Genomic DNA, 13,585 nt, shown 5'->3' on the forward strand with positions numbered 1-13,585 from the left:
GTTTCCAGCGGCCAGGACAACCACCTCAGCCTCCATGTCCACTACCATGGCTGCCAGCACCACTACCATCAGTCCTAACCCCAGTGGCTGCCATCCTGGACTCCCCCAGCTCCAACACCCCTGAGTTCCCCATTCCCACAGGGTTGTCCCAGAACGCGCTCGGCCCCCTGAACCATCAGATCCCCTGTGGTCTCCCTGCCTTCCCCAGGCTGGGAACACCATCCTGGATGCTTCCTGTCTCATCCTGTCTTTTCCCTGCACTAGTGTACAGGACACCCCCTCCCTTGTTGTTTCTTCAAGGCGCAAGGACAGGTTTACTGTCACAGTCCCATTGATTACGGTCACAGTCCCATTCTGTTTCCATGCCTGTTTCCCACAAGGACTCCATTTCCCATGATCCTCCACGTTCCCTCACCAGTCCCTTGTTTGTAATCACCACATCTGCAAGCTTCTTTCACATGCACTCATAGTTCGTTCTCTGTTGTGTTAGCTTCTAGATTATTCCTGTCAATATACGCTGTTGGTCTACCCTGTTATTTTATTTAATACTGACGAATCTTAGTTGGATCTTTGTCTGCTCTCGTCTGTGGGGTTCTGTGACAAGAAGTTGGCCAAAAGTATATACTTTAAAAATTAAGGCACTTCATCCCTCTGAGAATGCAAATCCAGAATTTAACGGAACAAGGTCATTGGAAAACAACAGTACTGTATGTCCAAAAATTATAAACCAAAATGTAGTCAAATTTCATTAAATGACTATTTAACTGATTACATTTGTGTAATACACATATTAAGTACTGCTATGTTTACAGAAAACAGCTGGAGAGTTAAATAAAGTTACAATAGAGTGCTGAAGAGTGATGCAAGCAATTGAAGTTTTAGGCATTAACATGATTTAAACACTTCCTCTGTCAGCAGCCTGCACCTTCAATTTCCTGGTACATGGCATAACATCCTGATCCCACATCAAGCGACGTCTGTTAACTCATACGGACACTGTAGACAGCTGCTGATGGACAGATCCAAATTAAAGACACCCACTGATCAATTTAAGCAAGCTGCCAATCAATCAACCTGTCCAATCCAATCACAGCATACCACATTAACGTTTTGCCTCAAGATGACCCAGGCTAAATTCAAACAGGTCTGCATAGATATGGATTAGAATAAGACATGATGTGTGGTCATTCTGTGCAAGAACGACAGCAATGTGATAACTGCCATAACGTCTGGTCTACCTCTTGCCAATAAGCACAAAGATTTCCAGTAACAGATTCACATGCTGTTATGCTTTTTATTGGGATATAACCATTTTGGTTCATACATTCTTAGAAGAGGACAGTGACCAGGATGGGCACTATGAGTGAAAGTAGAGACAGTTAGCCAAAAATACACACACACAAATGGACACAGAAGCAAAGAGCCGTCCCACCATTAGAGATCCAATGACCTAATAGCCGTTATTTACATCATATGAGGTGTGTTTGACCATGCTTCCATATCCATTAAAATAAGAACACTTAATTCAGGCCAATTACACATGTTAAGAAGAACCGGCAGAGGAAAGAAGGAAAATGGAGAGCGAGTTAAAGGTCAATACATTTATTTAGCGTTGTCTGTCAGCGATGTGTTTTATGACCATCGATAAAAGTATCTCCACAGAGACTGCATTATACATCACCTGCACTTCGGAGGCAATGTTTACATTTATGCATCTGGCAGACGCTTTTATCCAAAGTGACTTACAGTGCATTAAAGCTATATCAGCATGTTCCCAAGGAATCCCTTACATCTCTGTTGCAAGTACATCTCAAGCACTGTTTTTGGAATGGTATATTAGTTTCTAATACTGAGCAGTATATAACTAGAACATCGTACCAAGTCAATTGTCTTTAAAGACTTGTATGTGTTATACTTCGTCCTATCCAGATGCGGCTTGATGTTGCAACACATAACAAAGGGTAACAAAAGGGTCTTTGGCTAAGATATGTAATATGCGAATGTTTCTTTTAAAAGAAATCAAATGTATACTCAAAATGTATGGGTATTGCCACATAAATAGTACTTACTTTTAGAGCTTTGGAGCGTTTGTCGAGAAGTGTCTCAATTTCAAGTGCAGCATTTGCCACCAGGTTTGAAGCGTTGTTGTTTTTTACAGTGTAGTAACTTCGAAGTTTCAAAAAAACCTTAGACAGACAGAAAGAGAGAGAAAGATTTAACAAACTCTGTCACTTTCTATTGGTTTTTCCCGCTTGTTTGAATGCGTCTCAAATGCCAGTTAACAGTTAAAAGACAGGAAAGATAACTGTTAAACTGTCATAGCCCTGACAGGTAGCATTTATTTTAAAAGTCACATAAAAATGTAATCCTGAAAGCTATGCGGTGCTTAAAAAAATGTATTGATTACAAATCCTTTTAGTCAAGCCAATATGAAAAACTAGCCGATTAACATAAGACATGATTGAATCAAATTAACGAAGAGTTATTAATACAGTACAAGAGTACAGTATTTGATTATGAAATGTATTTCAAGAGCAAGCAACTCCATCACATTCCATAACAACTTTTGATATAAGAGGATCTTATGACCCTAATAAGATGACCACCTGTACCATTATAGACCCACACCACGTTAAACAGCAGACAGAAAGCATTGAGGATTAAAGTGATTTAATTTACCCAAAATGTTTAATTCTGTCATCATTTACTCACCCTCTTGTCATTTCAAACCTTTATGACTTTCTTTCTTCCGCAGAACACAAAATAACATAATTTTTTTTTTAAAGTTGGTCACTGAACAGCACTGGCCCTTATTCACTTCTATTGTATGGACACAAAACCAATGCAAGTGAATGGAGGCCAGTTAACCTTCTTCAAAATATAATATTTGGGTGTTCTGCGGAAGAAAGAAAGTCAAACAGTTTTGAAATTACAAGAGGGTGAGCAAATAATGATAAAATAATGATTTTGGGGTAAACTATCACTTTTATGCAAGTTTTTTGCTGTCTCCAGTTGGAGACTCGTTCTTTCAGAATGGCAATCCTGTTGTCATTTCCAATTTTCAATTTTGTGAAGCTCGTAATAAGCAGTGTTTGGTTGAAAGTGGGTCACAGACACACCATGTAGTAAACGGGTATCCCTGTTGACCTTATACTGTTGTTGAAAATTTACAGTATCTGTGGTGCCAAACATCTTGTGTTGCTGCCAAATACTGCCAATGCCCATCTACTGTGACTCACCTCACTTGTGTGGGCAGCATATAAAATACGTGTATAACACGTGCTTAAAGGCAGAGGCATGTGATCTTACCTCTTTAAGAGTATGTATGCCACTCTCAGCATCGATCAACTGTATCAGCTCCTCCTGCATTTGCTCCGCCCATTTCTTGGTCCTGTGAACACAAGGGACCAATCAGATCACATTTTTATCATGCACTGGATGAATAATATCCAAACAAACACCACCAGTTCTGTAAATCTACTCCTTTTAGGCCTAATTTATGTAATCTATGGTTTTGAGATTGCCATGACATGCACACTAAAACATAATGGGTGAGACTTCACAACTTGCATGCATTTTAGGGGGTATAAACAAAGTACTGAGGTTCCTGAAAGATTTTACACATGCTCTGTGGTCGGAAATGGAGAACAGCTGTTCTCCATGCACGTTCAGCGATTTTAAACAGAACCATAGACAAACTTGACACAGATGCCTTTTATTCTTCTTTATAGGGTCGTTAATGGGAAATGACCCATCTTAAAGATACAGCTCACCCAAAAATGCTAATTCTCTTGTTTTGTTACCATCATGGCATTTCAAACCTGTATTATTTTCTTTCTTCTGCCAAATGCAAAAGAAGATGTTTTAAAGAAAGTTGGTAACCCAACAACATAAGCCCCCATTGTCTACCGTTGCATGGATACAAAACCACTGAGACATTTCTCCAAATATTGTCTCGTGTTCCACAGAAGGAAGAGTCATAAACATGTTTGAAATGACATGAGTGTGACTAAACAATTACAGAATTGTCATTTTTGTGTGAACTGTCCCATTCAAATAGATCTATTGTGCTTCATGCTCACCTTAGAGTCAGTATTGCAAGCCTTAGCTCTACATTTCAACTTTAGGGTTTCTTTCAGATATTATCTTGCCTCACAGTCATATAGCGCAGTTCAATATCTCTTACTGTACATCAGCGTTTACTCATTCTTCAACCCCGCCCAGAGTCTCAGATTAGCCCACTGCTGACCAACCACCTGCTGTTTAAAATAAACAACATCGCTCTAAAACTGATGAGCAGACAACATGCCGACAACTCCATCTAAGGGCTCTACAGCAAAACAGGAGGTGCAAAGGGAGAAAGAGGGGTTTTAAGGGTGGGCTACGGGTGTCACGTAAGTGAATCTGTATCTGATCATCACCATCATGAATCTGACTCAAAACCAGAAAATATCCCTCTTTTCGGAGGTCAATGAGTCTGGGGAGAGCCTGTAACGGAAATGATTTCTCCTAAAATAAAAGTGTAATTTGAGGAGACAAGACATGTGTTGAGTGGCAGTATATTTATCCAGCACCAACTGGTACAGACATACAGCATTTCTGAAATATCAAAGAATAATAATGCCAGGATCTACAGTATATCACATTCTTATTGAGAGGCAGAAGATTTAGACAAATATATTGATGAGATCTCATTTGTGATTTTCTTTTGTGGCTTATGTGAAGCTTTTCTCCGACACTCTTGAGACCTATTGAGATTTATCATCAAATCATTTATGGCTAATAAGTGGTTGTTCCTTCAAAATCCAACCAAGACATGAAATGTGGGCCAGCCCTTTTTGAATTGAGAGAAATGTGATTTTTACAATTACAATAGCAGTACATCATACAAGAAATCGCATACAGTCAACATGATGTGATCATAACCATCACAGAAAGTGAAACACAGAGCACACAAATGTCCAGCGCAAGCTTGGGGAAAATGGATACGATGACGGAAACTTGGAGCAGTAAATGGAAAATTGAGATAAGAGACCCTTTGATCCCTCCCCTAAACAAATCCTCTGGAGAAAAGGGAAGCCGGGGCAATCCAGCGGCCTGTAAAACATTATATAAATACACATGGGCTGGCTCATTCCAGACTCCAATCTTCTTTTTCTTTGTGTACTTGTCAGAAGTGCAGGATACGTTTGAAAACTGCATTAGGAATGGGTTGAAACAATTCATTTCCGTGAAGTTTGCTTAGAGGGAAACTACTTAGATTAGTGGGTGATAAAATGTTGTTGACTGCATTTTGCCCTCTGAGATAAGCATTCTCTGATTGGCTTTTAATGTGCAGCTTTGTGCTTTACTTCACTTTCCGTGTGGATGGATAAAAAAGTCTGTAAAAATTATTTGTTGTTTTTTGTTGTTTCAGCCTAAAAATGGTTGCCTTAAAATGCCAAGTTAATTCAACTTAAAAGTATTAGTTAACTTATTGAATGTCTTGAGTTGACTAATATTTTAAAGTTGAACTTCTTACGGTGTAAAAACAGTTTGTTGATAAAAGAAATGTCAGCCATATATTGTCGCTTACTGTTGGAGCCTGTGGAGTGACATTGGCTTGTTAAAATGCAATGGACATTTAGAGCATCAAAGGTCTCCACAACAATAGGTTACAGGTCAGAGGTCGAAGCAACAGGTGCTGCTTGTTTACAGAAAACCACAAGCATCAAGTGGTAAGACAAAAACACATTTGCTGTAGAAGAAAACAAAAAGGCAATCAGAGGGTAACAGATATTGGGTATGAACACACCACAGTGTCAACACATCCTGTCAGATAAGTCATGACGCCTGGACAACCAATTATTAGATGCAGCGCACAATGTATCCAGCCAATCAGAGTGAGTGATACATCGAGCAGCCTTTAAATAGACTCCATGAGTCAGATTTAGAGCCCCGCATCTCGACCTCTGGCTTCGGTTCACATTAACTCTATAAAAACACACACGGATAAACACAAATCATAGTGGTCATCACTGTTCTGTTTTCTCCACTTCGCCTCCTTTATCTTAATTCAGTTCAGTGAGTTCAGTTTCCTTATTACAGGCAGCAGACCAACCACAGTGGGCAGAATGACTGTACAGTAAACATAGTGTGCAGCCGCAGAGATGCTTCAGCTCAGATTTTCCATATATAATTTAAACAGCTGTCGATATTCTTAAATGGGAATCTGCTGGAAGGTCTCGATAATGTTGTTTACACATTACAGCAACAAACTATACAAATTTTGTCTAAGAGAAGAACATGTCAAGACAATGAATAGCTTGTTTCTAATGGGTGTCTGTTGGTCACAACATGAAGCTTATCTATTTGTGAAAGTCTAAAATCTTATTTTTTTCACTCGTTTGTTACATAATGTTCTACACTCATGCCAGACTTATTATTAATTTGTCACGAAATAGTTAAATTCTGGTTTGTGTTTGGCTAGATGCCGCTAAAATCTCCATATTGCCCCAATAAATGAAATGCTTAAATGAAACAAAACCGAGATCTTCAAAAATGCACCCAAACGCCCAAAATTAAGAACACTGGGAAGTGTGGAGGTGGTTGACCCACCTGAAACCCAAACTGTGCAGGCCTGCTATATTCAGCACAGTACCATTACAGCCATTCAAAACACCTCTCGATGCTGCTGCGCTCAAGTGGGAGGGGCTGGGAACCAGACAAAGTCACGGTGACATTGTGAACGCCCAGGAATGTTCTTCTAATACAGTCTGCTGTATTATTAGACGTCGTTAAAACTGAGATGGTTTGCTTGAATGGGCTTTCAGACCCTCAGACATATACAGTATGTACGCCAGTGTGTCTAAGTGAGTTAACACAGCAATTCAGCAATTCAGGTTGATAATGCCAGCAAAATATTTCTGAAAATAGAATTTCACGGAAATACTATGAAAAATAAATGAAGGAATAAAGAAACATTTTGTAAGATGGGATGGTCTGTCTGAGCCTGTCTTATAAAACCTAAACCTCTATTTCGTTCTCTTCCTGTCTGAGTTTAACTGAGGTGCTCATATTGAAATTCCTTACTAAAACTGATTTGTGTCAGAATGATTTGCTATATCTGAGCCAGAAATCCAAACGTGCTCTTTGTGCATCCCACAATAGCACCAAAACGTGTGTGTGTATCCATCAAGGAAAGTGTAGGATTTCTTTACACATTAGTATTCTCCTCTGGCATTCTTGCCTGTCTCCACAAATATCTCTCTGGTTCTTTCCATCTCTTTTTGTCCTTCCTTCACTGATGGTTAGAACATCTGTCTATCTCCCCAGCAATTGTCGCGCCAAAAGACGTCCAAGCTGCACGTGTACGTTTAGTCCAATGAACCAAGTTCAAAACGGTGAAAACATAAACATATCGTACTCTAATTCAGACCTAAGCCTTAAAAAGTAGCTATGGCACAACACAAAGACACATCAAATCAGCCAATAGGCCATATCAGCTAAGAAAGTTGATAAACTGCATTATTTTCACAAAACACAAAAATCTGTAGAAGATGGTCAAAATACCACATAAAACATCCCCTGAGCAGGAGTTCTCTAGGCAAATGGCATGATTACAGAGGACACCGGGGAATGGCCAAACTCCACTTGAATCACACAGTATGAAACTCATGTGTAAGATCTCTGATGCAATACTAATGAGCCGCAGGACGTCAATATTTGTCTCTCTGTCTCCTTTCTAAACCCACAAGCTCTCACAAAAAGAGCATTGATCTGTTATTTTGAGTATAATGGATTCACTCCTTAGCACACATGTGCAAGGATTCTGGGATATGGGCCCACGTTTCCATTAGCACTTGTGGAAACAGCACACTGACTGTAAATGCAAACAATATTAACTGTTTGGCTTTCGCCACCTGTGAAGTTCTGCACTGTACATAGTGTTAGCGCTGGAAAGCAGATGTGCTTCCTGTATAGAAAGGGCACGGGCATTTACACAGCCAAGCAGATGCAAGCAATTTAGATTCCAGTTAGCGTGTTGAGGAGACATTAGAAGAATGTAACGATTCTAGAAAGCTCCTCCATATGGTGTAGAATAATATGACAGGATGAAACCAATTGCTTGAATCCATGAGATTCCATTAGTTGGGGGCTTGTGCGGATAAATAAATGTATGCAATACATCATGCATACTTTGTCATGACACAAAAAATGATCTACAGCGTAAACATATTTATTATTATTATTATAGTATTATTCTTTTGTAACCTCGACACAACATGCAGCTAAAGTCTATACGTTTCTCCCGTAAAATAAATGCTTAAATGAAACAAAAAGGAGTTCTCTTGAGAAAAATGCTACTGAGAAACCTCAACAACGCAGTTCAAAATAGAAGTAAATACTGACATATGCAACAACAGTAAACAATAACTGTGAATAATGTTATGAATGTAATGTCAAGAAAATTTACTTTTAACAATATCTTTAGATGTGTGGGAATTGGAACAGGGAAAGAATAACACTTGGTTGGGTGTAAAAAATCCCTGACGTTGGAAAAACCTCCAATGGAAGGATTCCTACATAAAATTATGGAAAAATAATATAAAAACCTACAATTAGATACATTCGGTAAAGGTCTGTGGTTTTGTCTCCAAAGAACAAATTTACAAAACAATATCATTACATCAACATAAAAATAAGTAAACTCCCCACTGTGACCCAATCTTAATATAGATAGAAATATTATTAACTTCGTCCAGCCACCTACACAAGAATATTCATTGGAAAGACAGAGACATTCTGGACCATTGCTGTTCGCCCTGAATATGACTGCGTTTAAAGTATGCCTTTGTATTTGAGTGACAGAAATAACTCTCAGCTGTTTTCAAAGGGTTCAGAAAATAAACCTACAAAAGCGGCTCCCTGCTTTGAACTACCCCGTACACAACAAGAGCTACCTAAGGATCGTCTTTTATACAGAACCAAGAAGATCCACAACTCCAAGGTTTTAGTCCCAAAGCTGACAGATGTCCAGAGGGTGTCCCTTTGGTGATGGGAAGAATAAGCCTAGTAGCGGGAAAGGCCTGTTCTGAACTACTTAGCGTTCAATTTGATTATGTTTGCAGTCTAAGTGGAACACAGACGGCAGAGAATCTCACATTTACAGCATTTGAATCAATGCTGAGGCCCAGAAACATTAGACAGGCCAAAAACATCAAAGGCTGGAATGATACAGAATTCACACTGTAAATCACATTGCTCGGTCTTAAATGGCAACATCAGCCCATGCGGTCCGCCACTGAATCACAATCACACTTTGCCGCACGTCACGTTGTGCCACCCTATGGTCTGGTGGACGGCACAGACTCGGGCTGGCAAGCCAAGGCCACAGAACTGCAAGACCACACCATGTACCTCATTTGGGACGGGACCAACGTTTTTAACGAAGTACAATTTTATGCAAAACAATTCCATGTTTGAAGATGAAACGCAGGATAACAAGAGATGAAGAGAAAGACCGGTACCAAACCGAAGCTAACGGATAACAGCAAATAAGCACAGATGCGCTACCTGCACTGAGAAGCTTTCGAAGACAGAAGGGATGACGTCAGACTCTGATCTGAGGACATTAATTATTTGCCTCACAGAACAGCAAGAGCCAGAAGACAGTAGGAAGAGGTGGGGGCGATTGGAGAGAGAAAGAGGACATGGAACATCTGAAGCAGACAGGCTCTGGCATTAGGGTCCGGGCACGAAGACGCAGTCACACAGATCAGTGCCAGGGAAGGAGAAGGGCTCAGAGAAGCATGAAGTGAGGCAGAGGGGGGACAAGAAGAACACAGGACAGCAATGAAGACGAATGTATGAGGAATTAAATGGAAGGGAATTTGTAAATGCTCAAATTAAATAGAAACACTTAATAGATGCTTCTTTTAAAGTCAATATAAAGCACCAGCCTTACATTTTCTTTTAATGTATTGAATAAATAAAATTTTCGACTACAAAAACATATTTACGTTTATTTCTGCAAGAACTGACTGTTAAAAGTAAATTGTGAAGGGATCCGAAATGTGAGTAAGTAACATTTCTAATGTCCGTCAAAATAGAAGGCTGTTTAAAGACGAATACAGACCGTTTTGATTTCACGTTGACTTTAACTTCAGGTAAAGCATTCCTGAACGCAGCAATGCCAGATAAAACACAGGCCGGTTGAATGAAACTGTCATTTATATATTTCTCTTGTCCATGAATCCGGTTGGTTGCTTTTGACAGTTGATTGTTTCTATGCCTTGAGCTGTCCTCGTGTTGATTCTGTCAAAGGGAGGTCTTACGTCACGATGTGGTGAAGCACACCGAACAAAAGACTCAACTTTGTCAACTTTTTAGGGCCAGAAAATGAGGCTACAAAATAGAGTATTTATAAGATTGCAAACATCTCTTAGTGGGCAGATGCGCAGATGTTAAAACATGAAGAACCGACATCCCCTAGATACATACAGTATAGTGCACCCAGAAAACAAAAGGAAAATAACCATGGCTTTGGTCATCGGACTGGTTATTTGTAGTAAAACAAGTGTAGTGTTTGTGACAGAACTTTTTTTATAGTCACTTTGTAGCTAATAAAACCATAGTTAATACTGCAAAAGGATCATTCGGGGAATTTGTTTAAAATAAACAGCCTAAATAAACAAGGCAAACAAAGCCAATGTTATTTTACAAACGGCAAGTAATAAAAAGACGCTTTGATGTGTGTAACATGTAGAGTTTGAAATAATACAGACAGGTGACACGCTCCGTTCAACTAAAAATAACTCACAGGGCTTGCGTCCACTCCAGTGACATTTGTCTGCTTCTAAAGGGGGTATTTAAAAAACCGAGGACGTGCAATAAGCTCAAAGAATTATATTTGCTTAGATTTGGAAAAGTTTTCACGGGTCGCGCGTAGTTCTGCGCAAAGGCGCGACGCGCATTGACACTGATTGAATGAATTCGCTAAATGACTGACACGCGTTCACCATCAGAGACTGTGAGAAGGTCAAGTTCATCCACGGCTAAATAGTTCAAGTATTATACTTCACGTACGTGTTACAAATGTAGCCTGCTGTTTTATAGCTTGCGCAGCGAGAAACGCGACGCGCAAGACATATTTAAACGGAACGGGACTCGAGGCGCGTTGAAAGTGTATCCAATATTGGACGCATGTGTGCATACTTATAAAAAGGAACACACCAATGTGTCCCTTATGAACTCCAACAAGTTCGCTCTCAAACGCAACTTGTGGAGAACATCGCCTTTCACACGGAAAGATTTCACAGTCTACAACTACAGAAGAATAAACAACAATGTCAGCAAACGTTTTACGCTTCCTACTTACAGTACAGAATCTGGAAACTGTGTTGTGTTTCCATGGCTGAATAAAGACACAAAGAGAAGAAGAGCCGCGGAGAATCTCAGCGTGTCCATTATTCTGAGTGACATATCCAACACGCGCGTTTCTCCCCCTAAAATCCACTAATAACCTTCTGAAGTCAAGCAGCCGCCATCAGAAATACTTCCACAAACAAATCACAGATGCTTATGGTCCCTGAGACTCTTCTGGAGGGTTTCTTGGCTAAGTTTGTTCAAACGTTATCTCCAGAGCTGTGGGGAATAAGTGGGGAATCCTGAGTGGGGTGTTTCCGTATGTGTGCACGTTATGGAATCTGTTTTAGACTGTGCGCAGATCAGTTTCCTCACGCTTCCCCACCCCATCTGCGAGCGATCATCATCGCGCGTTCAGCTCCATACAAGGAGCTCGGACCGCCCGCCTTATAGACGACATGAATGAGCCATTATTTAAAAGTAAAAATAATACAATGTGAGGGTTATTATTCGATTTAAAGAAAATTGGTCAATTGCATGTGGGAAATTGCAAGGAGTGCATTATTGACCAGAAAGAAATGGACAGAATGCTCCTAGGCCTGCTTTAAAAAAATCACCTGATTTGATGTCAACATATACAGCCTTTTAACAACCTTTTGTAAGTTACAAATCAGATTAGTTAAAATAAATAAATAAAATCACAGAATTGTGTGCAGTACCACAAAAACTGCACAGTATCCCATACAAATCTTAGAAATATCACAACCTTGTGATGAAAATATTTCATCTCAATATAAATAGATTTTAATCACTTTTTACAGGTTAGATTGCTCTCTACGGGTATGATTTATGTGTTATGAAAAGATATGCAGTGTTTGCTGTTTGTAAGAATACAGCCGAGCGGAGGGTGAGCTCAAGCATTTACAGATCAAATAAGCAGTGAAGTCTGGTCTAAGCAAATATGAGGATTTACACTGGGGCATATTTCAGGAATTATGTGCGTTAGCAAATTGACTATGTGAGAAACCAAAAGAAGAGGACAACATCTAAAAATATAAAAAATGATACAAGAAACTTGAGATTTAATGATAGACAAGACACTCACTGTCAATGTTTTCATTCCCATGAGATTATTCCTTTTATCAAGTGTTTTTGTTTCCTAGTGAGACACTCAGCTACATGAAGACGGAAACTCATTCTCATAAAAGCTTTCTACGGATCCAGCGGCACCCTAATAACCTCATTTTAAGTGGATTACAGGGCTTTAGTTATATTAGGTGGTATTAGCAAGAAGCAACGTACAACACAAGCACAACCAAAAGAGCAGTGTCGGTCAATGTGACATTGAGAATGAAGACTTCATGGTTATCGTGGGCAAAACAATTCACGGTGACAATATCTATTTAAGTTTTTTATTGAAAAAATGATGAGTCAAATTTACTTTAAATTTTGTGGGGTTTTTTTGGATAACAAATCACACTTAAAAGTTTAGTTGATAGAGATAAGAGAGAGAGAGAGTTAGTAGCAAAGCCAAAACTTTAAATTTTTTACTTAATATAATTCAGCATATATTACGTAGAATTAACATTACTTTCTTTACCGGTATATTGTGATACCCCTAATTCATATAAAAATACGATTTATACACAATATGTTACACTAATGCTCCATCCCTAACAGTCAGGTGTAAACAAATGAATACACACAAAACATACAAATGAGGTTGTGCAAATACGCCATTATTTTGTTAAACCATAAAAAAATTATAATTTGTCTTTTGACCAGATTTAGTTTTTTTTATTTTGACAAAACAATGACTGTTGCTTTGTAAGATTGTGAGTGATGATTTCCTAATAAACTTATTTTTATATCACAATAAACAGTAACAACGCTTAAAAGACATCTTGGTGCTTTATCTCTTGGGTGAGATGCTTTTCGTTTGGATACGCATGCATGGGGTCATGAGGAGTTTGTAGTTTGCCCCAGGACATGAGTTACAAGACAGGTTGGACAAACACTGTACACACTATGCACAGATTAACACACCGTCGCTTAGCAACCCTACACTATCTATTTACTGCCACAGCAGCTGAAGAGGACACAATCTTACAAAAACATGAGTTGAATGAAGGAAATACGCAAAAATGAGAAAAGCCAGAGAGAAAGAGAGAAAGAGAGAGAGAGAGAGAGAGAGAGAGAGAAAGAGAGAGAGAGAAAAGGGGAAGAAAAGCCAACATAC

General features: G+C 39.2%; 1 protein-coding gene across 1 annotated transcript in view; it reads right to left on the minus strand.

Annotated features, from left to right (window-relative positions):
• cacna2d1a (calcium channel, voltage-dependent, alpha 2/delta subunit 1a) overlaps positions 1-11,710 on the minus strand; it is a 52,514-nt gene extending 40,804 nt beyond the window's left edge. Inside the window, exons 1-3 of the mRNA XM_079454090.1 lie at positions 11,360-11,710; positions 3,310-3,391; positions 2,070-2,186 (exon numbers count right to left, since the gene is read on the minus strand). Of these exons, the coding sequence (XP_079310216.1) occupies positions 2,070-2,186; positions 3,310-3,391; positions 11,360-11,463 (303 nt within the window). The 5' untranslated portion in view covers positions 11,464-11,710. The remainder of the gene's footprint in view (positions 1-2,069; positions 2,187-3,309; positions 3,392-11,359) is intronic.
• Between the last annotated feature and the right edge of the window lie 1,875 nt (positions 11,711-13,585).

Source organism: Barbatula barbatula, assembly GCF_947034865.1.
Source record: "Barbatula barbatula genome assembly, chromosome: 4".
Lineage (NCBI taxonomy): Eukaryota > Metazoa > Chordata > Actinopteri > Cypriniformes > Nemacheilidae > Barbatula > Barbatula barbatula.